Source organism: Heloderma suspectum, chromosome 7 (genome assembly GCF_057233095.1).
Source record: "Heloderma suspectum isolate Gila_16-S chromosome 7, 16-S_ref, whole genome shotgun sequence".
Lineage (NCBI taxonomy): Eukaryota > Metazoa > Chordata > Lepidosauria > Squamata > Helodermatidae > Heloderma > Heloderma suspectum.
This window is the reverse complement of record NC_139464.1, coordinates 93,483,976-93,508,022: the sequence shown is the minus strand read 5'-3', so window position 1 is coordinate 93,508,022 and position 24,047 is coordinate 93,483,976. Positions and strand designations below refer to the sequence as shown.

Sequence of the window (24,047 nt, the reverse complement as noted above, 5' to 3'; positions counted from 1 at the left end):
CTAATCAAAAAGGTGACTTGAACATTTTCATATTTCCGGCCTCCACTGTCTTTCCTAAGCAGAACCAAAGTTACATTTGCTAAGCATGGCTATGCTGAAAATCCTAAAATGGCTGAAAACTGTGCCAGACAGCAACAACAGGGATGAATGAACCTGTTTGGGCAGCATCTTCATTGCAAGTGTAACATGTAAATTGGCCCCAACTCTCATTTTACACTCTATTAGGGGATTTCATGAGGTTATTTGGTGGTGGTGGGGGTCTCTTCTCAGTTCAAAGAAAAAGTTGCAAGTTTGACAGCACCATTTCTACCAACTTGATGTAATCAGCTATATATACAAAAATACCATACACGGACTCGTATACACACACACACACACACACACACACACTTCAACAACATGCTCATATCAAGAAGTAATATAGTTGTAAATTAATCTTGCAGTGCCATTCCTGATGTGTAGCTCATGCATTATTCTTTTATCTGCTGATTTTCTAGACAGTACATTTTCTTCTCCTTTTTTTCTGTGCATGTAGGTCAAAGGAGAATGCCAAAATGACAGCCAAGTAAATTTCATCTTTCAGCTGTGGAGACCTTTGCTACACACAGTAAGGGGAAAAACAGAATAGGGTTAGTCAGATTTTACAGCTCAAAGCCCCAAAATGAATCCTTTTTCTCCTGCACTTCTCTGATGGTAGATCATTCAAGACCTTGCAACAATGGAAAACATTTTACGAAGAGCAGGATTCAATTTAGTGTCCATTTTTCATTTTGTTTTCCTTCTGTAATCAATACATATCTGATTACTTGCCTGAACACTGGAGCATTTTCCAATCCTGTTGAAGCTGCTGTCTTAAATCTTTGATCATTTGTATGTTCTCTTTTAAGTCTGGTGCATGAGTTCCAAAGGAAGGTATAAAGTCACCTGTCAAGGGTTTGGTTATATCTTGCAATAGTGTGACCTCTGTATCCTTTAAAAGACAAGACAAGAAAATGGACATGATGTTTTGATAAATCTGTGCTGAATAGTTTCAAAAATAAAAGTGTGCTATTTTAAAACAGTGTGCAGTAATAGGGCCAAGCATATAAGTGACAAAAAGGAGGGTTTTCCTGCAAAGTAGTCTTTGTTGCCCTGTATATTGGATCAAGGGGTCATTTGCCTCAAATACCAGTTTTATGTGAAAGTTATGAGCAGCCACTCCTGATCACCACAATAGCCCTCGCTCACTTCACCACTATGAAGGTAGAGAAAGCTAGATAGTGGTTGCTGACAAATGTCCTGCCTCTAGGGCAGGGTGGGAACATTTTTCAGCCTAAGGGCCAAATTCAGTTTTGGAGACGCTGGGGGGGTCAGATTTCAGTGGCGCACAGGGCAAAAATACACACGTACCCTCAGCATACTGTAGCTTAAAGCTCTTGCTGCCAGTAACTAGGCCTTAGGAGAGGCATTTCAACCTTTTAGAATGTGGAAAAAACTGCACAAAAGCTAGGAAAGCACTAAACAACTAATTATTATGAGAAAGAGGGTGGGGCCTGGGGCAGAGGGCATGGTTATTTGGAGAACTCTGGGGGGCCAGATTTGGCCCCCAGCTCTGAGGCTGTCATCCCCCCACCCCACCCCACTGTACGGAAAAATGGGGAAATGTGAAACAATATAGGCACAGTCCAGAAGGAAAGTAGCACCATCCCTGGTACCCACTCTTTACTATGAAAATATAGTTTTGCACTGGAAACAGACAAGTCGACTAAGTAGTGAATAATAACTATGTTCAACATTTTATAGAATGCAATGCTGTAACAAAATTTAAATGCGGAGAAAGACACAACAAGGCATGTTTTCTCTGGATCCTTCATAATAATTGAAAACTTATTCTGATGTAAGAGTAGTACAATCCTTTACCTGAATCAGAGCAAGAATCTGAGACTGTGCTAGCCCTTGCAGTAAACTGATAAGCAAGGAAATCCCATTTTTTCCAAGGCTCTGGTTTGGTCCAACTACTACAACCATTAGGTCAGGCTGATAGTTGTATGCTACTGGAAGAATAAATCCAAGGACAGCGGAGAAGAAGTTGTTTGTTTCAACATCCTTCAATTAAAACAAAAAATTAAAAGTAGTTATATAAAAGTCACACACACCTAGAGCCTGGAATCCTGTGTGATCAAGGTCCTGAAACCTGAGTAAGCCACCTTGCATAGATGTGGACAGGACAGTGGTTATAGAAGGATCTGTGCGCAGTTGGGGGCTGGGCTACAGTCTTGACCCTACAACCCTTTTCTATACTCTTTACACTCCTTCACATGAGCAATGTGTGGCTAAGACTGCATACTAAGCTCAGTGTGACACTGCCAGGCTGTAATTTTCTAAGCATTTTTATACCAGTTATCCCACACACTTTACATGTCAGATGTGTTTGCAGCACATACATTGGCATGTCATGCAGCAAACAAGTAAAATGCAGGCAGCTTATATGCATAGGCACATGTCCTTAAAAACGTAGACACATACTCGGGATCCCTGATTGGACCAGAGTTCCCAAACACATATATCTCATCATCTACACTTTAAATTAGGGGATCTTGCTGAATGTTTAGCTCAGCTCCATGCTTGGGCTCTTTCATCATCAGTAAATCATGCCTGGGGGGCGGGGAAAGGATCAGAAAAATATTCAGCATACCTCTTCCCAGTTTAGAGATATATTGTATTTGGTGTTAGTTTGTTCAGGTTGTTTAGCAGACATATTGATCAAGAGGACTTTGCTGTAAAATAAGAGCCATTTCAAAACACCAAAGAAGGTAGATTCTAACTAGTAGCCAAAATAAAGACTTTATAAACCACAGTAACATCAAAACCAAGCAAATGGGCATATCACATTTGGGGAAGAAATAAGAGAAGCTGGCCATAAAGGATTGCTATAGCAACTGGTTTCTTCCTGTTATTTCTAGCAGATATATTTTCAAGATACGTCGCAGAAAATAAGTTATTTTGACAACAGTAAAACAAGCTTAAAGTTCAAACCCATGCATGTTTACAAAGAAGCAAGTCCCATTGATTTTAATAGGGCTTACTCTGAGGTAAGAGTGGTCAAGATTACAGCCTTAGTAATGAGTCTATCTAAGTTGTTCTCCTTAATGTCACGCCGAAACTGTCCCAAATCTCCAGCAGTAGCTCAGTTCTAGGTTCACTGGATTTATAGTTTGCAAATGTAAAGCAACTGGGCAAGGGAGGGGACCCTTACCCATCATCCAAGTCAATTTTCATATCCATGTCACCAGCAAATACACACAGGACCCTAACAGAAAGAACACTGTAAATGTTATAACTTCATATGCACATTAAAATATATGTATCACTTAAACGAAGCAGCATATCATACATAAAATCTGCCTGTGAGCTACACACATAAAAAAGGGACATAGCAGGCAGTACAAGAAAATTAACAAAATATAGCCAGCTAACAATCAACTCCCAGGAAAAAAAATTAAGCCAGAAGAATAAACTGCTAACAGGTGCCAATAAATTAAGCAGTGCCTTTATACTCTAGGGGCACATATCCAAAGTTATACTTTCTAGTAGCCATGTAGTCTACGGAAAACTATTTTTAGGATTACAGTGTCTACAGCAAAAAGTGTCTCAGTTCATGGAAGGCTCTCCAGAATTGTTGTGCATCATGCACATGAGAAGTGCCAAATGTCAAATGTATTTGCACCAAAGTAACATACTGAGAGCCTCTTCACACATTGTACTTGTGTTTCTCACGTCTAATCTTGTCCCCTGGGCCCATCAACCCTATCACAAATACAGTTGATCAATACACATTTGTCACCATGCACATCAGATGAAACGTTTGATCCTAATAGAAGACAGTATGTAACTTCCAGTGCAATCTGCTCAGACATAAGCCCTATTATGTTCAATTGGAGTTATCACTAATGCAGCTTTACAGTTCAATCCTATACATCTCAGAAATAGGTCCCATTGAACTCATAGTGCTTACATCTGAGCAGACATGTATAGAATTGCACTGTTTAAAATGTTACCATGCGAAATGGCACAAATCATGACAGGATCAGTATTTTCAAACCTGTCAAGAATTATTCCAAGCATCACTGTCCTTTAATACTATTGTAAACATTCATAGTAAATAGAAATAAGTAGCTATAGAAGTTAGCCTTTAATGTAACAGCACCACATGAATTGCACACACAAAAGGCACTGGATAGAAAATACTTTTACCCACTTTTGTACGTTCAGATTACTACAGTGTTTTAAAGCAACGGCACAAGAAAGTGAAGCTAGAGATGATATTGCAAGACCATTGGTCACCTATAAAAAAACAAAGAATACTTTAATCATCATTTCTATTATGACCTAGTCAAGATACCTGTATAAGCAAAGGTAATAAAAAACAGTTACCCTCAAAGCTGTTTATCACATCAGTATCTAGATATATATATTTTTTCAGTCTTTCTGCTGAAGAGGCAATAAATCCACCTTTTCCAATAGGAATATGTCCCTATTTGGAAGCATGAACACAGTTTTCTGTGGATTTGTCCAAAAGTCAAAATGAGTCGGAAGTGGGGATAGAAATTTAGCTATTGTCTCCTAATAACCAGAGTGCTGAAATGTAATGGGAAATGTTTTTCACGATGCCCATACTGCAAATACTGCAACATTTATATCAGAGAAAAGTGTTTTGAAGTGCGTGTTACAAAGGCAGGGCACACTATTTTCTATTAGAAGGTCTGTTTTAGCCATTTTTACACCCATTTCCGAGTATTCCAAATCAGAAATAAGGCATGGGGGTGAAAATGGCAGGATCAGGACTCTGGGGGCCAATAGAAAACATCACTGCTCCTGAGGGCATAACTCTCCTAAAATGAGCAGCCCGTGAAAAATAAAAAGGCTAACTTCAGTGGCTTTCAGCAATCACCTCAACATAAAGGTGGGGAAGTTAGTGATGTATTTCTGAGGTACATATATTCCTGGGCCCAATCCACTACATGCAAACATTGGCCTGGGAGGAACAGAAAGAGGGATGTGCTTCCTCTAGTAACTAGGTGTGCCTCTTTACAAAATGGACACCTCCCATTTTGAAAACCATGGACCTATGTCCATTGCAACTATAAACAGGGATGCATCTACATCAGCCATAGAAATAAGTCCAAAAAAGTTACTAGTACAAAGAGGTTTTATCAGCCTGGTTGCCCATGTGAACCAATTTAGTTCATTTGGGGCACATTAATAACCTGAAAAGGTGCAGGGAGGGGGGAACTGTTTAGACAAATGTCAGAGATGACTTTTGAGATCCCTTTCAACTCTATGATCCTATCCTTTTGAGTGTCTTTCAGCTCTATGATTCTATCCTTTCAGGGATGATGTGGCAGCAGTTTTCCTTGCATTGGCAGGGATTAGATGATCGTTGATGTTCCTTCCAACTGTGATTTCCCACAGGTGAGTAGGCGGGATGTACAAACTTGCTTTATACTAATTAAATATTTTATGCTGGAGCTCAAGAAGTTTATAACATTGGTTATAAATAAACGGTGGTTCTCTGTTTTGAGAAAATGGTTCTCATATGTGCAGCCTAAGCTTTCCTTCTCTCCATGTAGGTTGTTTATGAAGTATATTGGAATATTACGTATTACCATTAAAAGGATTTACATCCCGCTGTTCAACTGCAGAACAATGTCCAAGACAGGAATGCATACCCAATCAGATTTGAGCATAGCAAAATAGAGAAAAGTGCAGTAACTGCTAGACTGAAGACGGTTCAGAAAGCCTAAGATGCACATTTATGATTGCAGATATTACCTCCTTTTTAATTATTTTGTCAAGAACAGCCAACATGTTCATAAGCGACTTGAAAACCTTTTCTTCTTTCACAAGCTCAGCATCAAATCCACTGTAAAATATATTTTTTAAATGCTGGTTATAAATTAGACAGTTTGGAACAACGATACATATGCTGATCAACATGTAGAGCTTTTCAGCTGCAATCTTATACCCACTTTACTCCTGTGAGTAAGTCCCATTGAACTCAATGGGCCTTACTTCCAAGTAGACATGTACAGGATTATTACACTGTTACTGTATACCAGGTTATACAACTTGGCGACAATGGTTCTGTTGTTTCTCAATAAGCAGCCTTATTTTAATTACAGAATGTTAAGCACCATCTGGCCTATTTTACAAAATGAGAAAACCAAGGCCGACAGATGTTAAACGGACCAGAAAAGTAGTGAGCATGTATTCTACACTGCACATTGCTTCCAGTCCTCTTCCTCAAATGGTTGACATGTTGCACATCAATATCAGAGAAACTGCGAATGAAGTTTGTTGCACATGCTGCCTCACGCCCCTGTCCCTGGCCACCCAGATGGGACTCTGTTTTTAACCAGCAGTGAGGAGAGGACCAGGAACAGGCTAGTCTAGAACAACCAGGAAGCTAGATGCAAAAAGGGAAAAGAGACTATGGAAGGACGAGACTCTCCAGCGGTGGTGACCTGCAAGGTGTGTGCCATGTTTGTTTTCTTGCCTGAGAACAACATGGCCTACACTTGCCACAAGTGCAAGTTGATCACACTGCTGGAAGAAAAAGTAAGAGGACTGGAGCGCTGAGTGTCGACCCTCCAGGGAATAAGAGAACACGAAGAGTTCTTGGACAGAACAGTGGAACTATAGCAGCAAAGTGAAGAACAGAAGCTAGAAGAGCAACAGCAAGCTGAGGCAGAAGAGGAAACTGCTGAGGTGACGAAAAATGAAGTAGAGGATACTCCTTGGAAAAGGGTGACAGTTAGGAGTAGAAGAACTAGAAGACACTCGGCACCAGTGGAGGTAGTGGAACTAGGGTACCGTTTCCAGGTACTTGAAGATGAGAATGGAGGACAGCCTGCAGAGGAAGAATTACAGGGGAACCTGCATGACAGTGAGCAAGAGGCTGAAGGTCACCCAAGCAGAGGCAATGAAACCAAGGCCTACAGCTACAAGAAGAGAAGAGGAGTAGTAGTGGGAGACTCCTTGCTGTGTGGGATCAAAACCCAAGTATGTCACGAAAACCCGTGGACTTGCCAGGTATGCTGTCTCCCGGGAGGACAGATTAGAGACAAGACTGAAGGGTTACCTGCACTCATAAAGCCCACTGACAGGTATCCCTTTCTTCTCATCCATGTGGGAACAAATGATACTGCCAAGCGGAGCTATGAAGAAATCACATCAGACTTTGAAGCTCTGGGAAGGAAACTCAAGAACTTTGGGGCCCAGATAGTTTTCTCATCCATCCTTCCAGTAGTTAGAAGAGGGATAGAAAGGGAAAGAAAAATACTGCGGGTGAATGACTGCCTACGAAGGTGGTGCCGACAAGAGAGATTTGGATTCTGGGACCATGGGCTATACTTCCTGGAAGATGGACTGTTGGCAAGGGATGGGTTGCACCTCACAAAGGATGGGAAGTTTGGCCACAGCATGAAGAACTTCATCAGGAGGGCTTTAAACTGAATGCTATGGGGAAGAGAGATGTAAAGTTGGGGGTAACAATGGACAAAGGCTCATGCGCCGCAACAGAGAGAACAGCTCTAATAGCGCCCAATAATAGTCTTCACAAACATGTAGGGAGAAAGCCTGACCATGAAGCACATGGTCTTCGATGTCTATATACTAATGCCCAGAGTATGGGAAACAAACAGAATGAACTTGAACTCTTAATACAAGAGGGAAATTATGATTTGATAGGTGTAACTAGGACTTGGTGGGATGACTCTCATGACTGGAATACAGCAATTGAAGGATATAACTTGTTCAAAAAGAATAGGAGGAACAGAAAGGGAGGTGGGGTTGCACTGAATGTGAAAAATACATATCTCTGCACAGAAATACAGGAGAATGAGCTTGGTAGCCCCATCAAGGGCATCTGGGTTAAAATAAATGCAGCAAAGAATAAAAGGAACGTGGTGGTTGGAGTCAAGGAGAAGACAAGGATGAAACTTTTGAAAAGCAAATAGCCAATGTTTCAAGGAAGCATGGTGTAGTAGTAATGGGGGACTTCAATTTCCCCGATATTTGTTGGGAGACAAATTCTGCAAAACATGGCCCCTCCAGGAAACCCCTGACTTGTGTGGCAGATAACTTCTTCCTACAGAAAGTAGAGGTAGGAACTAGAGGATTGGCTGTCCTTGACTTGATCCTAACCAACAGAGATGACTTAGTGGGTAAAGTAGCAGTTACAGGAACTCTGGGGGAAAGTGACCATGTTATACTTGAGTTCATGGTTCTAAAGGAAGCAAAAGCCGAGTGTAGCCAAACCCGTACCCTGGATTTTAGGAAAGCTGATTTTAATAAACTCAGAACAATGATCAGTAAGGTCCCATGGCAAGCGACTCTAACGAGAAAAGGAGTCCAAGATGGGTGGGAGTTTTTTAAAAAGGAAATTCTCAAGGCACAATTACAAACAATTCCAACAAGAAAAAAAGGAGGAAGACAACCGAAGAAGCCAATATGGCTTCACAAAAAGCTAAGAGATGACCTGAAAACAAAAAAGGACACATATAGGAAGTGGAAAGAAGGCCAAGTAACAAAGGAAGGGTACAGGCAGGTAGCACAGAATTGCAGGGATGGCGTCAGGAAGGCTAAAGCTGAGAACGAGCTGAGGTTAGCGAGGGATGCTAAAAGCAACAAAAAAGCTTTCTTCAGCTACGTGCATAGTAAAAAACAGAGGAAAGAAATGGTGGTTCAGTTATTAAATAAGGATGGCAAAACGATAACAGATGACAAAGAAAAGGCTGAAGTGCTTAATTCCTACGTTGGCTCAGTCTTCTCTCAAAAGAGGGTCTATGACCCCCCTGGCAAAGGCGAAGTACAGGCTGAAGGGGCAGGATTGCAGCTTGAGATTGATAGGCATATGGTCAAGGAACACCTCATTACTTTGAATGAGTTCAAATCTCCAGGGCCAGATGAACTGCACCCTAGAGTAATAAAGGAACTGGCAGACAAACTCTCAGAACCGCTGTCTATTCTCTTTGAGAAATCATGGAGGATGGGGGAAGTGCCAGATGACTGGAGGAGGGCTAATGTGGTCCCTATCTTCAAAAAGGGTAAAAAGGAGGAACCTGAGAACTACACACCAGTCAGTCTGACATCAATCCCTGGGAAAATTCTGGAGCACATGATAAAGCAATTCATCTGTAAGCACCTTGAAAACAATGCAGTGATTACTCGAAGACAACATGGATTTGTCAAGAACGAATTCTGCCAGACAAATCTGATCTCATTTTTTGATCAGGTCACCTCCCTTGTGGAATGTGGGAATGCTGTGGGCATAATATACCTCGACTTCAGCAAAGCTTTCGACAAAGTGCCCCATGATATCCTGATGAGCAAACTAGCTCAAAGTGGGCTAGATGAAACAACGATCCGGTGGAGCCACAGTTGGCTACAGAATCGGACTCAAAGAGTGCTACTCAATGGGATCTTCTCAAACTGGGGAGCGGTAACGAGCGGGGTACCACAGGGCTCAGTCCTGGTCCCAGTGCTCGTCAACATTTGTATTAATGACTTGGAGGAGGAGGTGCAGGGAATCGTGATCAAATTTGCAGATGACAAAACATTGGGCGGGATAGCTAATACTTTGGAAGACAGAAAAAAAATTCAAAGTGATCTGGATAGACTGGAGCCCTGGGCAGAAAACAACAGAATGACATTTAATAGGGATAAATGCCAAGTTCTGCACCTAGGAAAAAGAAACCAAATGTACAGTTACAAGATGGGGGACATGTGGCTCAACCACACTACAAGCGAGAAGGATCTTGGAATTGTTGTAGATCACGAGCTGAATATTAGCCAACAATGTGATGTGGCTGCAAAAAAGGCAAATGCTCTTTTGGGCTGCATTAATAGAAGCACAGCTTCCAAATCCTGGGAAGTACTAGTCCCCCTCTACTCAGCACTGGTTAGACCTCATCTGGAGTACTGTGTCCAGTTCTGGGCACTTTAGGAAGGATGCTGGAGAGGGTTCAGAGGAGGGCAACAAAGATGATCAGGGGACTGGAAAGAAAGCCCTATGAGGAGAGACTGAAAGAACTGGGCATATTTAGCTTTGAGAAGAGAAGACTGAGGGGAGATATGATAGCGCTGTTCAAGTACGTGAAAGGTTGTCACAGAGAGGAAGGCCAGGATCTCTTCTTGATCATCCCAGAATGCAGGACACGGAATAATGGGCTCAAGTTATTTGAAGCCAGATTCCAGCTAAACATCAGGAAAAACTTCCTGACTGTTAGAGCAATACGACAATGGAACCAATTATGTAGGGAGGTAGTGGGCTCTCCCACACTGGAGGCATTCAAGATGAGGCTGGACAGCCATCTGTTGGGGATGCTCTGACTTGGATTCCTGCACTGAGCAGGGGGTTGGACTCGATGGTCTTGTAGGCCCCTTCCAACTCTACTATTCTATGATTCTAAGATTAGGCATATTGTGAGTACACCAAAAGTGGAGTGCTGAAAATGTGTGGCCAGTCTGAGACTCTTATGTGTGATGGAATTGTCAAAAAATGAGGGCTTTCTTGACAGTGGCAATAAAAGGCACTGAGAATGTCCTGGTATGTACATACAACAGGGCAAGGTGGTGGAGTAGGCTGGACCATTTCAGACTGCAGATGGGTAATAGCACCTTTGAATGTTCCTCCACCTGAACAGTTTTGTGAGAGTAGAAAACTACCACCTCAGACGGAAAGGTAACTGGAGGTAATACAACATTCTCTCTTGCTGGGCTGTTTTTCTATTTGAAGAAAGTTTAAATGAGATAGATAATTATCCACTACTTTTACTGCATGAACAATAGAGCTTGACAAGTAGAACCTGCAACAAAACGTTGCAGTGTGGAGTGCAACTAGTCCATCTCCCTCCCTCGCGCGCGCACACACACACACACACACACACACACCCGTTTCTAGGTTCCCTCCCCCGCAACAGTCAGCTAACATTTTGTGGCTGTTGAGCATCCTCAGTCTTCGTTAGAGGCGGGGCAGGGCAGAGTTAGCCCCTTAGAATGTTTCCACCTAAGGACTTCTTGTACTTCTGCAAACCTTGAGGTTCCCCCGTATTTGCTGATATGTGCCTCTTGTGTGTGGGTTGTGCTGTTTTGGCTACATAAGCAATGGCACTCACTGCCTTCATGTTAGAACTAGAGGGACTATTTAGGCCAAATTAGATATGTCGGTGGCGGTTCTGTGTGTTGAAACCCAGAACTCAGGGGTGGGTGGTCTGATACAAGGAGCAAAAGGGATGTGTGGGTGAGAGAAATTGAACACCTACCCCCCACACACACACATTCCCCAAGTGCTTTTCTCTCAGCCACGCTCAGGTCTGGCATCAGAACCCACAGTTGGAAAATGCATCTGGGGAGAGGGACTATGTAAACATAAGTTGCAGATGAGTTGATGTATATTCCTCACTCATGTGGTCCTTAAATCAGACACAACACGCACTCAAACACACACTTTCTGCATGATTGTCATGCCTAGTTTTTCCATTAGTCATTACTGCAAAACCTGATTTTAGCTTTAAAATGGGCACTGCTTACCTAGAGCCAGTGGTACGAAATAACCCTGGAAGGCGGGGCTAGCCTGGGCCATGATGTCAGGGGTGGGCCCAGCAGCCTTCCTGCCCCTGCTTCACCACGTGAGTGCGCCTTACATGCACGTAATGTGTAAATAGGGGGTTATAGCTTCTACTCATTTCAATGGGGAGCAGGTTGAGCATATGCTTATCTCCATCACGGCACTCTGTGGTATACACAAGTATTTACTGTTGGCTACTTCATGGCAAACCCCGGTGCTGCCCTGGGGAAAGTATGGCTAACCTGATCGTGCTTTTGAGCTCTGTCATGTCCACTCCCTTTTCATTCTGAACAGATGATGGTAGCAAGCGTGTATCATTTTCATCAACAGCTGCTGCCGTTTTAACAGAAGGTCTTGGAAACACAATGCTTTTCATATGCAGCTCCAAAAACCTATCTGTTCTGATGACTTCCTCGCTATTCGCCTTTCCAGCTTCCTGTGGAGTTAGGAGCTGTGTACCAGTTTGTGTAGTGTCTGTCTCCCCCATCTGATAGGATCTGGTGCTGAGGTCTTGCAATGGAGTTGCATCTGGGGAAAGAGAACAAAAGCTGAACAACACAAAACACAGTTTGTATCTTAATAAAAGACAATCTACGAGATGATGAACACTGCTTATATCTACAGAACTGAGCCTAGACACTGTAACTTTTCCAAGACTAGTAAGTTGTCTTCAAGACTGAGCAGTTTTCTTTTTTTTAATACTTTTTATTCTATTTTTATCTTTTTAAATGAAATAAACAGTACCAACAAGCTAATCAATAACTACAGTTTCCCAACAATACAATATTCTTAGGAGGACACAGCAATAACAGAAAGGAGAAAAAGAAAGTCCATTACACACCAACTTCAAATCCAATTCTACTTAAGAATTATACCTATAACATTGGCAATATTCATCAATCTTACAGCAAGGGAGCAGGCCTACAATTCATTTTCAGTAACCATATATTGCCCTTCAGTTAACATATAACTATAAAGCTTAACAATTTAACCAGCCAAAAATCTTACTAACCAGTTTCATAATAATGATAATAGTAATAAAAAAGAAATAATAATAACAAATCACTAATTGAATATCATATAATAAAAACAACCTTACAGCAATCACTAATGTACTTTGTACTAGATATATCAATGAGTGTGCACATTTCTATACACCCTCAAACAGTAGATTTAAGTACAATATATCATATCCATTTTAGAGAAAAGAGATTTTTAAAAAGAGGAGAAAAAAATAAAAACTAAGATAAAAAAGACGGATCTATATATGAGCAATTATCTCTGGCCTAGCTTAAATTTTACAGACTAAACATGGCCAGTTATCAAAACATGTTTGTAAATTCCAGTTCATGGGGCTGAGACAGAAATCTCACGCATTTTTCCGTTCAGCCATGCCTCCGCCATTTTGTGATTTAGAAACTTCTTCATCTGACCTTCAGAAATAAAGCAGGAAATTTTAAATGATATTGTAAGTTCATTTGTTTTGCCAGATTTTTCGCCTTGATAAATTGCCTTCTTTTATCAGCAACTTCTTTGGTGTAATCCGGAAATAACATAACTTTATCTTGTTTCGAAAAAAGATTTCCACCCCCTCTTGCCAAACTCAGGATATATTTTTTTGTTGAGATTCTTGCAAATTGGACTATAATTGTATAACCAGTCCCTTTGGCATTTGGCACAAGGAATGCCTGCTCAATATCAAATAAATAATCAGATGGCACAGGGAAGTATCTCACGCAGAAGCTTATCTACAAAAGTAGACAAATTTACATCACCAGGTAAATCTTTAATGCCAGTGATACATACATTTGCCCTGCACGTAAAAGCCTCCAGTTGGGAAATTCTGACAGAGAAATTGTTGAAATAAGCTTGTGATGCAGTTTCATTCGTTACAACTCGATCTTCCATCTCGTTAACCTTTGCCTCCATTTTTTGCCAAGAAGTGTTGATTAAATCCACAGCTCCTTGCAGGGCGGTGATGGAATTTTGAATTATATCCAACCTTTTAGCCTGTTCAGCAAATTGCGAAGATAAAGTTTTTATCAGAGCAAGTAATTCCCCTATATCTTCAGTTCTCGAAACCTTTGCCAGAGGAAGTACGAGGGGAGTAGGTGGAGATCGTTATTTATTTTTTTCTCCTTGACATAGCCATCCTTCTCTTCAAACAGATCTTGCAGGTCCTCAAATATTGCTAATATTTCTTAAACCATTCCTTAGATATTGTTGGTATTTCTTAATCTCTGCTTCGCAGAGCAGACTAATCTTCCAAGACTTCATCCAGATGCGCTCTTTGCCTCCCCTTTTAAATCCAGGGGAGAGATAAAAAGGTTTTTCAACCTTTTAAAAAGCTGTTTGAGATAATGTCCTGCGGAAGCTCCACGGAATGCTGCCAGGGCAACATTGGCTCCAACTGGAAGTCAAGACTGAGCAGTTTTCTGGAATCCAGCCCTCTAGCCCAAATATATTTGTTTAGACAGCTCAGCAGAAAGAAACATGATAGTCTTCCACAAAGGACAGGTTAAATGTTATGTACATTTTGCTCAGAGTCGTGCTGTAATGTTACCCTTTTTTATAAGACTGCACAATATTTAACAACCTGAGGAAAAACATGAAGCCCCATTAAATGTATTTCTTAAAACTTTTTAAAAGAAATTTAGCCCCAATGACATTAATTCAAGGGTATTTCTACACGCGGCTTTTATCGTGTGCTCGTGATTGGTAACTCAGAGAAGTTGGTGGGTCTTTTACATAACATCGTGTACCTCCAGAGTGTCTCCCATGGTTTGTGACAATTATTGCGTCTTTTTTCTTAATGGTGATAATCCACTATTTTCTCTACAAAGCATGACAATTGCACATGTAATTGTGCAATTCTGCTATACCACAGTGCCATGTATTGGCTGAGTAATGAAACATATAGAACTTGCAGAGAAAGGAAATCCCCGGAAAAAAAAAAAGCACATGTAAGCATGTGTAAGTAAAGAAGCCGATCTTAATCTGGCAAAGAATCGGGAAGCAGAAGCCCTGGTAAAGGTACGGGATAAAACCCTGGTGTAGAGAAGCCCCAAGTATGGGCTTAACCAGTATTTTAGATCGAGCTATTCACTCTAAACTTGGTGTTCATTTCCTTTGTACGTCAAACAATTTGTTTGAGTACTGAGTAGGGAGACAAGAAATATCAAACTGAAGGCAATTCTTGTTCACTCAGTCAGTTATATTGTCCCTCATACAAAAGCATCTACATCCAGTGACATCAAAGTCTAGCCAAGGTTTCAACTGTTCCACTTAAAATGATGAAGGAGTGCAAGAAGTTACTCCAGTTGAGGATCTCCTCCAGAGTATCTAAGCCTGACAACATTTCTGTCAGTTAGGGTGCAATCCAATGCATGTTTAGACAGAAAAAAGTCCTACAACTCCCAGCATTCCTCAGTCAGTATGAAGAATGGCTGGCTGGAGAATGCTGGGAGTTGTAGGACTTTTTTCTGTCTAAACATGCATAGGACTCTTCCCTTAATAAATAAAATGGTTTTGCTTTTAATCCAGAAACAGTTTAAACACCTTTTTTCTGCATCCATGTTATCAACTGCATTGCAACTGAGAAGAAAACAGACAAGTCTGCCGTTACCTTCATACATCAAACACTTCCAGTATGGCTTGTGTGCAGCTCTCACATTGTGGATTGATTCCACTGCACTACAAAAGACAGAGTACAGGAAATGTTATCTACAAAATGCAAAACACGAAAAAAAAAGAAAAAAAATCTATTCTACCCAATCTCCATTAAAAAAAAAAAAGACTAGCACAATCCTACTGAGGTAGACGGTCGCCTCCTGCCGTGCTCTGGCTGCCCTATGGTTTTCCTTAGACACCTGATTTTGGGCGTCTAAGCATGGCAACGGGGCCGGAGACTGCATAGGAAGCTGTCTAAAACAGCTTCCTCAGTCTCTTCCCCTCCCCGCCCCCAGGAACGCCCCCTTTTCACCCTGTCTGTGCTCCACATTATGAGCACGGACAGGCATGGAGGGACAGCCTCTGCGATTCTCTCCGCCCTGGCTACGAGGGGGCGGGGAGCATGGTTTCCCAGCTACAAGCGCATAGCACTGTTTACGAGCTTGAAGCTGGGAAACTGAACAATCCTATCCCCCCCCAGACACTGTCTAGGGTACACAGAATTGCTCTCTAAGAAGAAGAATCTGCAAAGATGTTGCATTAGTTACTTGCAATGGCACATGATGGAAAATTAGAGGACAGTTGAAACAACAAATAGTCTTGTTGTGGCATTTTAAAGATCAAGGACTTGATCAGATGAGGCCTTTAATGTGCTATCGCTTGCGCAATTTTGCAAGCTGCCCACCCAACATCGTCATGGTCCTGCAGCCACCCTGCGATTTCCCCCTGCTTTGCCCATATTTTTTCACAAGGAAAATCAGTTCATTTTTTTTCTGGTACCGCAAAGAACCACTGGTGAAATCCGTTTTTGGGACCTTGCAGCATTTCTGTGGGGGCATAGTTGTGACATCTACTGGGGTATTTCTAAATAGCATGTCTGCGTAGCACATTTTCACTCCTCTTTGTGTCATTTCATTTCCGGATGGCGTAGTACAAACACGGCTGTTTTCCCCCGATTTTTTATTTTGACGGCACAGTACTTGCACACTTCTGGAGTTACCTCCTTTCGAGAATCCCCATTCGCAAACTTCCACCATAACAGTCTTACACAATTCCTCTTCATTTAAGAAAATGTGCGCACACCAGTGAATTGACTCACCTGCATGCAGGTCCACAGAGGGTGTGGGGGTGTAGGGTGGGGAAGAGATGGCAGGGGGAAGGACAAAATGTAGGTATGTGGATGGATCAGTGCATTACCTACCGGGGGGCAGGAAGAAAACTGGCAGTCTGATAGATACCATGAAATTCCATATTTACAGAAAAAACTGAACACAACAAGCTGTGCCTGCAGGAAGTCTACTGTGTGATCAGACCCCTCACAGATATATTATGGCATTATAAGCGAAGCTTGTTAGATATAACATAGCTACCTAGGATTGCTCTAACCCTTTGCACCTTTCAGTTGTTCTTTGTAATGTCCAGGATCTACTTTCTAACATGCTCAGACACATCTCTGCAGAAACCTCTGCAGAGGTTGAGATGCCTCTCCTATGGCTTAATTGCTGGCAGTAAGAGCTGTAAACGAAAATATGCTGGTATTTCAGGCCCCGCCCCTGTTGCCTTTGGCCCTGCCCACCACTGGAATGCAGCTCCTGAGAACTCCTCCGAAATTGACTTTGTCCCTTGCGCTGAAAGAGGCTGAACACCCCTGAACTAGACTTACAGAGATGCTTGAAATATTTGAACAAAGCAATTATAATGCTGCAGTTTTGGCTTAACCGGATTACATTAACTAAGGATGCAATCCTATGCATGTTTGGACAGAAAAACGTCCTACAACTTCCAGCATTCCCCAGCCAGCGTGACTGGCTGGGGAATGCTGGGAGTTGTAGGACTTTTTTCTGTCCAAACATGCATAGCATTGCGCCCTAAATAACCTGGGAACTCCAGTCTGTGAAGAGGAGCCGACACCATATCTATGGAGGAGTCCCAATAGCGTGTGTGCCTCCTATACTCCCCAGATGGAGCAATTATGGAATTAGACCACATTAGAAAAGATTACAAACTTGGCTGATTATGAGTTCCGACAAATAAAGGAAACACAAAAAACAGGTGTGGCTTTAAAAAGGCAAAGGACGAACATGACACGCATGCACGCGTGCACACTCTCCTATAGATCAGCCTCCCCCAACTTGGTGTCCTCTGGGTCTTTTGGATGACAACTCCCATCACCCTGACAACTGATCATGCTGGTGGGGACTGATGGGGGTTGTAGTCTAAAACGTCTGGAGAACACCAGGTTGGGGAAGGCTGCTAAAGATTAACTATGGGCACAAGCAAAACTGTTTACTCCATGCTAACAAAAAGACCCCATATTTGGCATTTGCTGTGCTCAGAATATGCTGTGTACACTGTCATCAAACCAAGGGTAACAGCTCTTTTATCGGCTCTCTCTCCAAGATGCAAATTTTCAGAAACTTTGCCAGGGCAGAACAAAGCAAAGATTAGGACAAATGACAAAAAAAGGGAAAGGTATATTGATGGCGGGAGAAGAATTGTGCTAAGGTCAGCAAATGGTACCAATGGGAAAGAGAGAGGAACTGTGAGTGCCTCTGATGTTTGAGATCTCTTCAAATGCTTTCCACGTTTCTACGCTATTTGGTGGTTTGGGGGACAGGACAGGGGAAGAGATCACTAGAAACCTCAGTTCTCAGGACAACGAACTTTGCACTTTATATGAATTTCTGCATTTGTGTTGCAAAACCCACAGGTGTGATGGACATGCACAGTCCTCCCAATGGAAGAAAAAAGTAATGGCCCATCTGTTTAACCATTGTCAGTTAGGTGAAAATCAACACTTTCTTTCATCATGTGTTTAAGGATGAGAGATAAACTGGTTTCCCTCCCCTGGTTTCCTGCCAGTGTTTTATTAAGCATTACACGATGCACAGTCCAAACATCAAAACAGTTACTATAGACCAGGGGTGGGCAATCTGTGGCCCTCCAGATGTTTTGGCTTACAAGTCCTATCATCCCTCACCACTGGTTATGCTGACTAGGGCTGATGGGAGTTGCAAGTGAAAACATCTGGAGGGCCACAAGTTGCCCAGCTAGGGCTGACGGGAGTTGTAAGCCAAAACATCTGGAGGGCCACAGGTTGCCCACCCCTGCTGTATACCAAGCGCTATGCCCAGCCTCTCCTCCCTAATGTCTCTGCAGCCCTGGCTGCCTGTTCAGAAGCTGCAGCTGGGTGCAACATCCCATGGCCCATCTCTTGACAAAGGATAGACCAGGTGGTTGATCCAGGGATGTTGCTGGACTACAACTCCCATAATCCCTGACCATTGGTCATGCTGGCTGGGGCTGATGGGAGCTGTAGCCCAAAACATTTCAAAGGCACTAGGTTGCCTACCCTGGGGTAAACTGCTGAAAGCCTAGTACACTAGCATGCCAGAATTTGCACTGGCTTCCTATATCCTCTTTTGGACACAAACTAAGCTAAATTGGCTGTGAGCTAGGAAACCCAGAACGGTTTGAGTCCTACATATACTAAAGACTACCTCATGTATTCCATTGTAATCTGAACTGCCCTCCTAGCTCCACCTACTATGGATATCCCTTTTGACTACAATATACAGTATGTTTGACTAATATACAAGAGACAGGCCACTAAACACACACACAGGCACCCCCTACACCCAACATCTCATCCAGGTTACAGTTTGGTTTTGGTATTGGGAATACCTGATTTCTGTAGTTAACTATGAAGTCTGAATTTTAAACGAAGCCTTCATTTCAACTTCTTCATGAGTATAAAATTCCAAAAATACTACCAGAGTCTTCCAAAAACAGTAGCCCCAGACAAGAACATGGGGTGCAATACAGCCAATGTTAAGCACAAGACTTGCTGATTTCAATTGGAAACAGCTAGGCATGAGATTAGCATCTCCGCTGAGATCAGTGGGACTTAAGAGTGCTTAAATTTGGCTCAGTTAAATTTGGCACATATATAGATCATGCTTACACATACACATATACATATACCTTAAGCATGGTGCCATCTCTCCAGACAAATGTGGTAAAGGATCTCCAAGCAACGTTTTTATAGTCATGCACACGGATTCAGACAGTGACCTCAAATGATATCCACCCTAAGTGTGAACAAATGGATGAAAAGCACAAGGCAGCGTATCAAACACAAAAAGAAAGATAAAGGATGTTGCAGTGTTAAAGCTCTGGGCATTATGTAATAAAACAACTCATATGCACAAGGCACCCAGCGTGTAATGGTCTCAAGGCATTGTCTGAGGGCACATGATGGGAGATTACCTGGGAAACCAATGTAAGACACCTTAATTTCCATGAAGGAAGAATGGCGTGATAGAAATGTTGTTGTTGTTGACAAGAGTTGCTATTTAATTATGAATAGTAGGCTGTGTGAAGACTGCCAGCCGTCTTTATGCAATGTTCCAGTCAAGGTCTTTGTTGTTCAGTCGTTCAGTCGTGTCCGACTCTTCGTGACCCCATGGACCATAGCACGCCAGGCCTTCCTGTCCTGTGCTCTCTCCCTGAGTGTGCTCAAGTTCATCTTCATTGCATCGGTGATGCTATCTAGCCATCTCATCCTCTGCCGTCCCCTTCTCCTTTGGCCTTCAGTCTTTCCCAGCATCAGGGTCTTTTCCAGAGAGTTTTCTCTTCGCATTAGGTGGCCAAAATATTTGAGCTTCAGCTTCAGTATCTGTCCTTCCAATGAGCACTCAGGGTTGATTTCCTTTAGGATTGACTGATTTGACCTCCTTGCAGTCCAGGGGACTCGTAAGAGTCTTCTCCAGCACCACAGTTCGAAAGCATCAATTCTTCGGCGCTCAGCCTTCCTTATAGTCCAGCTCTCACAGCCATACATTACTACTGGGAAAACCATAGCTTTGATTAGACGGACCTTTGTCGGCAAGGTGATGTCTCTGCTTCTTACTATGCTGTCTAGGTTGGCCATAGCTTTCCTCCCAAGGAGCAAGCATCTTTTAATTTCATGGCTACAGTCACCGTCTGCGGTGATCTTGGAGACCAAGAAAGTAAAATCTGTCACTGCTTCCATTTCTTCCCCTTCTATATGCCAGGAAGTGATGGGGCCAGATGCCATGATCTTCATTTTTTTAATGTTGAGTTTCAAACCAGCTTTTGCACTCTCCTCTTTCACCCTCAACAAGAGGCTCTTGAGATCCTCTTCGCTTTCTGCCATTAGGGTGGTATCGTCTGCATATCGGAGGTTGTTGATAATTCTCCCAGCAATCTTAATTCCGACCTCTGATTCATCCAACCCGGCATTTCTCATGATGTACTCTGCATATAAGTTAAATAAGCAGGGTGACAATATGCAGCCTTGTCGTATTCCTTTCCCAATTTTGAACCAATCAGTTGTTCCATGTCTGGTTCTTACTGTTGCTTCTTGACCCTCGTACAGGTTTCTCAGGAGACAGGTAAGGTGGTCTGGTACTCCCATCACTTTAAGAATTTGCCACAGTTTGTTGTGATCCACACAATCAAAGGCTTTAGCGTAGTCAATGAAGCAGAAATAGACGTTTTTCTGGAATTCTCTTGCTTTCTCCATGATGCAGCGAATGTTGGCGATTTGATCTCTAGTTCCTCTGCCTCTTCGAAACCCAGCTTGTACTTCCGGTAGTTCTCGGTTCGCATACTGCTGAAGCCTAGCTTGTAGGATTTTGAGCATCACCTTGCTGGCATGTGAAATGAGCACAATTGTGCGGTAGTTTGAACACTCTTTGGCGTTGCCCTTCTTTGGAATTGGAATGTAAACTGACCTTTTCCAGTCTTGCGGCCATTGTTGAGTGTTCCAAATTTGTTGGCATATTGAATGCAGCACTTTAACAGCATCATCTTTTAGGATTTTAAATAGCTCAGCTGGAATACTGTCATCTCCGCTAGCTTTGTTGTTAGTAATGCTTCCTAAGGCCCACTTGACTTCACTTTCTAGGATGTCCGGCTCAAGTTCAGTGACCGCACTCTCATGGCTATCAGGGACATTCAGATCTTTCCTGTATAGTTCTTCTGTGTATTCTTTCCATCTCTTCTTAATCTCATCTGCTTCTCTTAGGTCCCTGCCTTCTTTGTCCTTGATCATGCCCGTCTTTGCACAAAACGTTCCCTTGAGATCTCCGATTTTCTTGAAGAGATCTCTAGTCTTTCCCATTCTGTTGTTTTCCTCGATTTCTTTGCATTGTTCATTTGAAAAGGCCTTCTTGTCTCTCCTTGCTATTCTCTGGAACTCTGCATTCAGTTGGATATATCTTCCCCTTTCTCCCTTGCTTTTCGCTTCCCTTCTTTCCTCAGCGACTTGTAAAGCCTCATCAGACAGCCACTTGGCTTTCTTGCATTTCTTTTTCTTTGGGATGGATTGAGTTGCTGCCTCCTGAACAATGTTACGGACCTCTGTCCATAGTTCCTCAGGCACTCTGTCTATCAGGTCTAATCCCTGAAATCTATTCCTCACCTCCACTGTGTATTCATCAGGGATATGATTTAGGTCATACCTGAATGGTTTAGTGGTTTTCCCTATGTTCTTCGATTTAAGCCGAAATTTTGCAACAAGAAGCTCATGATCTGAGCCACAGTCAGCTCCAGGTCTTGTTTTGACTGACTGTATAGAGCTTCTCCATCTTTGGCTGCAAAGGACATAATCAATCTGATTTCGATATTGACCATCTGGTGATGTCCATGTGTAGAGTCGTCTCTTGTGCTGTTGGAAAAGAGTGTTTGCTATGATCAGCGTGTTCTCTTGGCAAAACTCTATTAGCTTTTGTCCTGCTTCATTTTGTACACCAAGGCCATGCTTGCCTGTTATCCCGGTAATTTCTTGACTTCCTACTTTAGCATTCCAATCCCCTATGATGAAGAGGACATCTTTTTTTGGTGTTAGTTCTCGAAGGTGTTGTAGGTCTTCATAGAACCGATCAACCTCAGCTTCTTCGGCCTCAGTGGTTGGGGCATAGACTTGAATTACTGTGATGTTGAATGGTTTGCCTTGGATTCGTACTGAGATCATTCTACCGTTTTTAAGATTGTACCCCAGTACTGCTTTTCCCACCCTTTTGTTGACTATGAGTGCTACTCCATTTCTTCTAAGGGATTCTTGCCCATAATAGTAGATATGATGGTCACCTGAATTAAATTCGCCCATGCCTGTCCATTTTAGTTCGCTGATTCCCAAGATGTCGATGTTCAATCTTGCCATCTCATGTTTGACCACCTCCAACTTACCTTGATTCATTGATCTGACATTCCAGGTTCCTAAACAAAATTGTTCTTTACAGCATCGGATTTTCTTTTCACCACCAGACACATCCACAGCTGAGTGTCCTTTCGGCTTTGGCCCAGCCGCTTCACTCTTTCTGGCGCTACTTGGAAATTCCCTCTGCTCTTCCCCAGTAGTATATTGGACACCTTCTGACCTGAGGGGCTCATCTTCCGGTGTCATCTCTTTTAGCCTTGTGTTACGTTCCATGGGGTTTTCTTGGCAAGAATACTGGAGTGGGTTGCCATTTCCTTCTCCAGTGGACCACATTTTGTCAGAACTCTCTGCCATGACCTGTCCATCTTGGGTGGCCCTACACGGCATAGCTTATGGCTTCACTGAGTTACGCAAGCCCCTTCGCCACAACAAGGCAGTGATCCATGAAGGGTTCACTGACCTTGACTAGAGGGTTCACTAGACCTTGACTAGAGATGCCTAGTCAAGGTCTAGGGCGTCTCTATATTAAAGAAAAAACCCGCAGTCCTACTGCTGTGGAGCCTTTCCGCATTTACCACGGTCTCCCAGACGGCGATCACGTGATTGCTGAGAGGGGATGTGTTTAATTTTCAATGTTCCACAGATCTCAATGAAACAGCACCATCTAGTGGCTGTTTAATAGTGCAACAATGAATGTCCACAGTAGGGAAAATCTGGGATATTTAAATACCTCATTATCTCCAGATCTTTTTAACATGGTATAACAGGGAAATACTGCTGGATGTGCCCTGGAGGCTGACAACATCATGAAAAGGACCCACAACCTTCTGTGAGGGACCCACCATGAGTGCATGATAAAAACCTTGTGTGATGGCGTCCCTTGTCACATAGCCACTGACAATCGGCACACTGATGGGTGTGTGCCCAAACCCTGCCAGTGTTGGCTCTGAGCATGTGGTGAACACATCATGAGCACCCACTGCCAGGGGTAGTGAGCACATTTTGGCTCCACTGCAGTATTGTACCCACTTGCAGCAGTTTCATTCTGAATAGGTGGGAATGTCAGCCATTGAATTGTAGCAGAGAAGGAAAAAGGGATGCACTTGGCAATATAACTGGGCTTGCCCCTCCGTAAACCAGTACATGGTCCCTGGGGCAAGCTCTGCCCCTTTCAATAGTGCCCTTGACTGAAGCCCCATAGCGCTCACCTGGAATTTCTTAGAATTGAGCTGGCTCCTACCTGTGTAGCCCCATCCCTTCATGGGCGTATCAGTCTCCTGGGCTCCATTTCTTAGCATGATGCTAGAGTTCAGTGGAAACTAAGGGCTGGGTTATTTTTATTTACAGTGAACAGTGAATGTCTGAAATTTCGTGAATGTTGAGAGTCATGTGAATATTGACCTGGACAAATTTGGCAAATGTCCAAAAAACAGCAAGGAAAGTTAAAATGGTCAGCTTCCTTCTTGCCATAACTAAGTGCAGAGGATAGAGGGAGGGGAAAAATCTAATCAAAAGGGCTATAAAGCTCAGAATAATGGAGAGTAGCTCTCACAAAATGCCAGTTCTGGCAGGTATGACCAAAAC

General features: G+C 42.7%; 1 protein-coding gene across 13 annotated transcripts in view; it reads right to left on the bottom strand.

Annotated features, from left to right (window-relative positions):
• Nucleotides 1–306: 306 nt before the first annotated feature.
• HDAC10 (histone deacetylase 10) overlaps nucleotides 307–24,047 on the bottom strand; it is a 36,870-nt gene continuing 13,129 nt past the window's right edge. For 11 of the 13 annotated variants that reach the window (XM_084810923.1, XM_084810928.1, XM_084810924.1 and 8 more), the window contains 10 exons: nucleotides 19,262–19,368; nucleotides 15,234–15,301; nucleotides 11,851–12,136; nucleotides 5,812–5,902; nucleotides 4,238–4,323; nucleotides 3,236–3,289; nucleotides 2,675–2,756; nucleotides 1,900–2,085; nucleotides 811–970; nucleotides 307–598 (listed from right to left, as the gene is read on the bottom strand). In XM_084810923.1, the coding sequence (XP_084667049.1) occupies nucleotides 573–598; nucleotides 811–970; nucleotides 1,900–2,085; nucleotides 2,675–2,756; nucleotides 3,236–3,289; nucleotides 4,238–4,323; nucleotides 5,812–5,902; nucleotides 11,851–12,136; nucleotides 15,234–15,301; nucleotides 19,262–19,368 (1,146 nt within the window). In that variant the 3' untranslated portion in view covers nucleotides 307–572. The remainder of the gene's footprint in view (nucleotides 599–810; nucleotides 971–1,899; nucleotides 2,086–2,674; nucleotides 2,757–3,235; nucleotides 3,290–4,237; nucleotides 4,324–5,811; nucleotides 5,903–11,850; nucleotides 12,137–15,233; nucleotides 15,302–19,261; nucleotides 19,369–24,047) is intronic. The other 2 variants (XM_084810932.1, XM_084810930.1) reach the window with 1 other exon arrangement.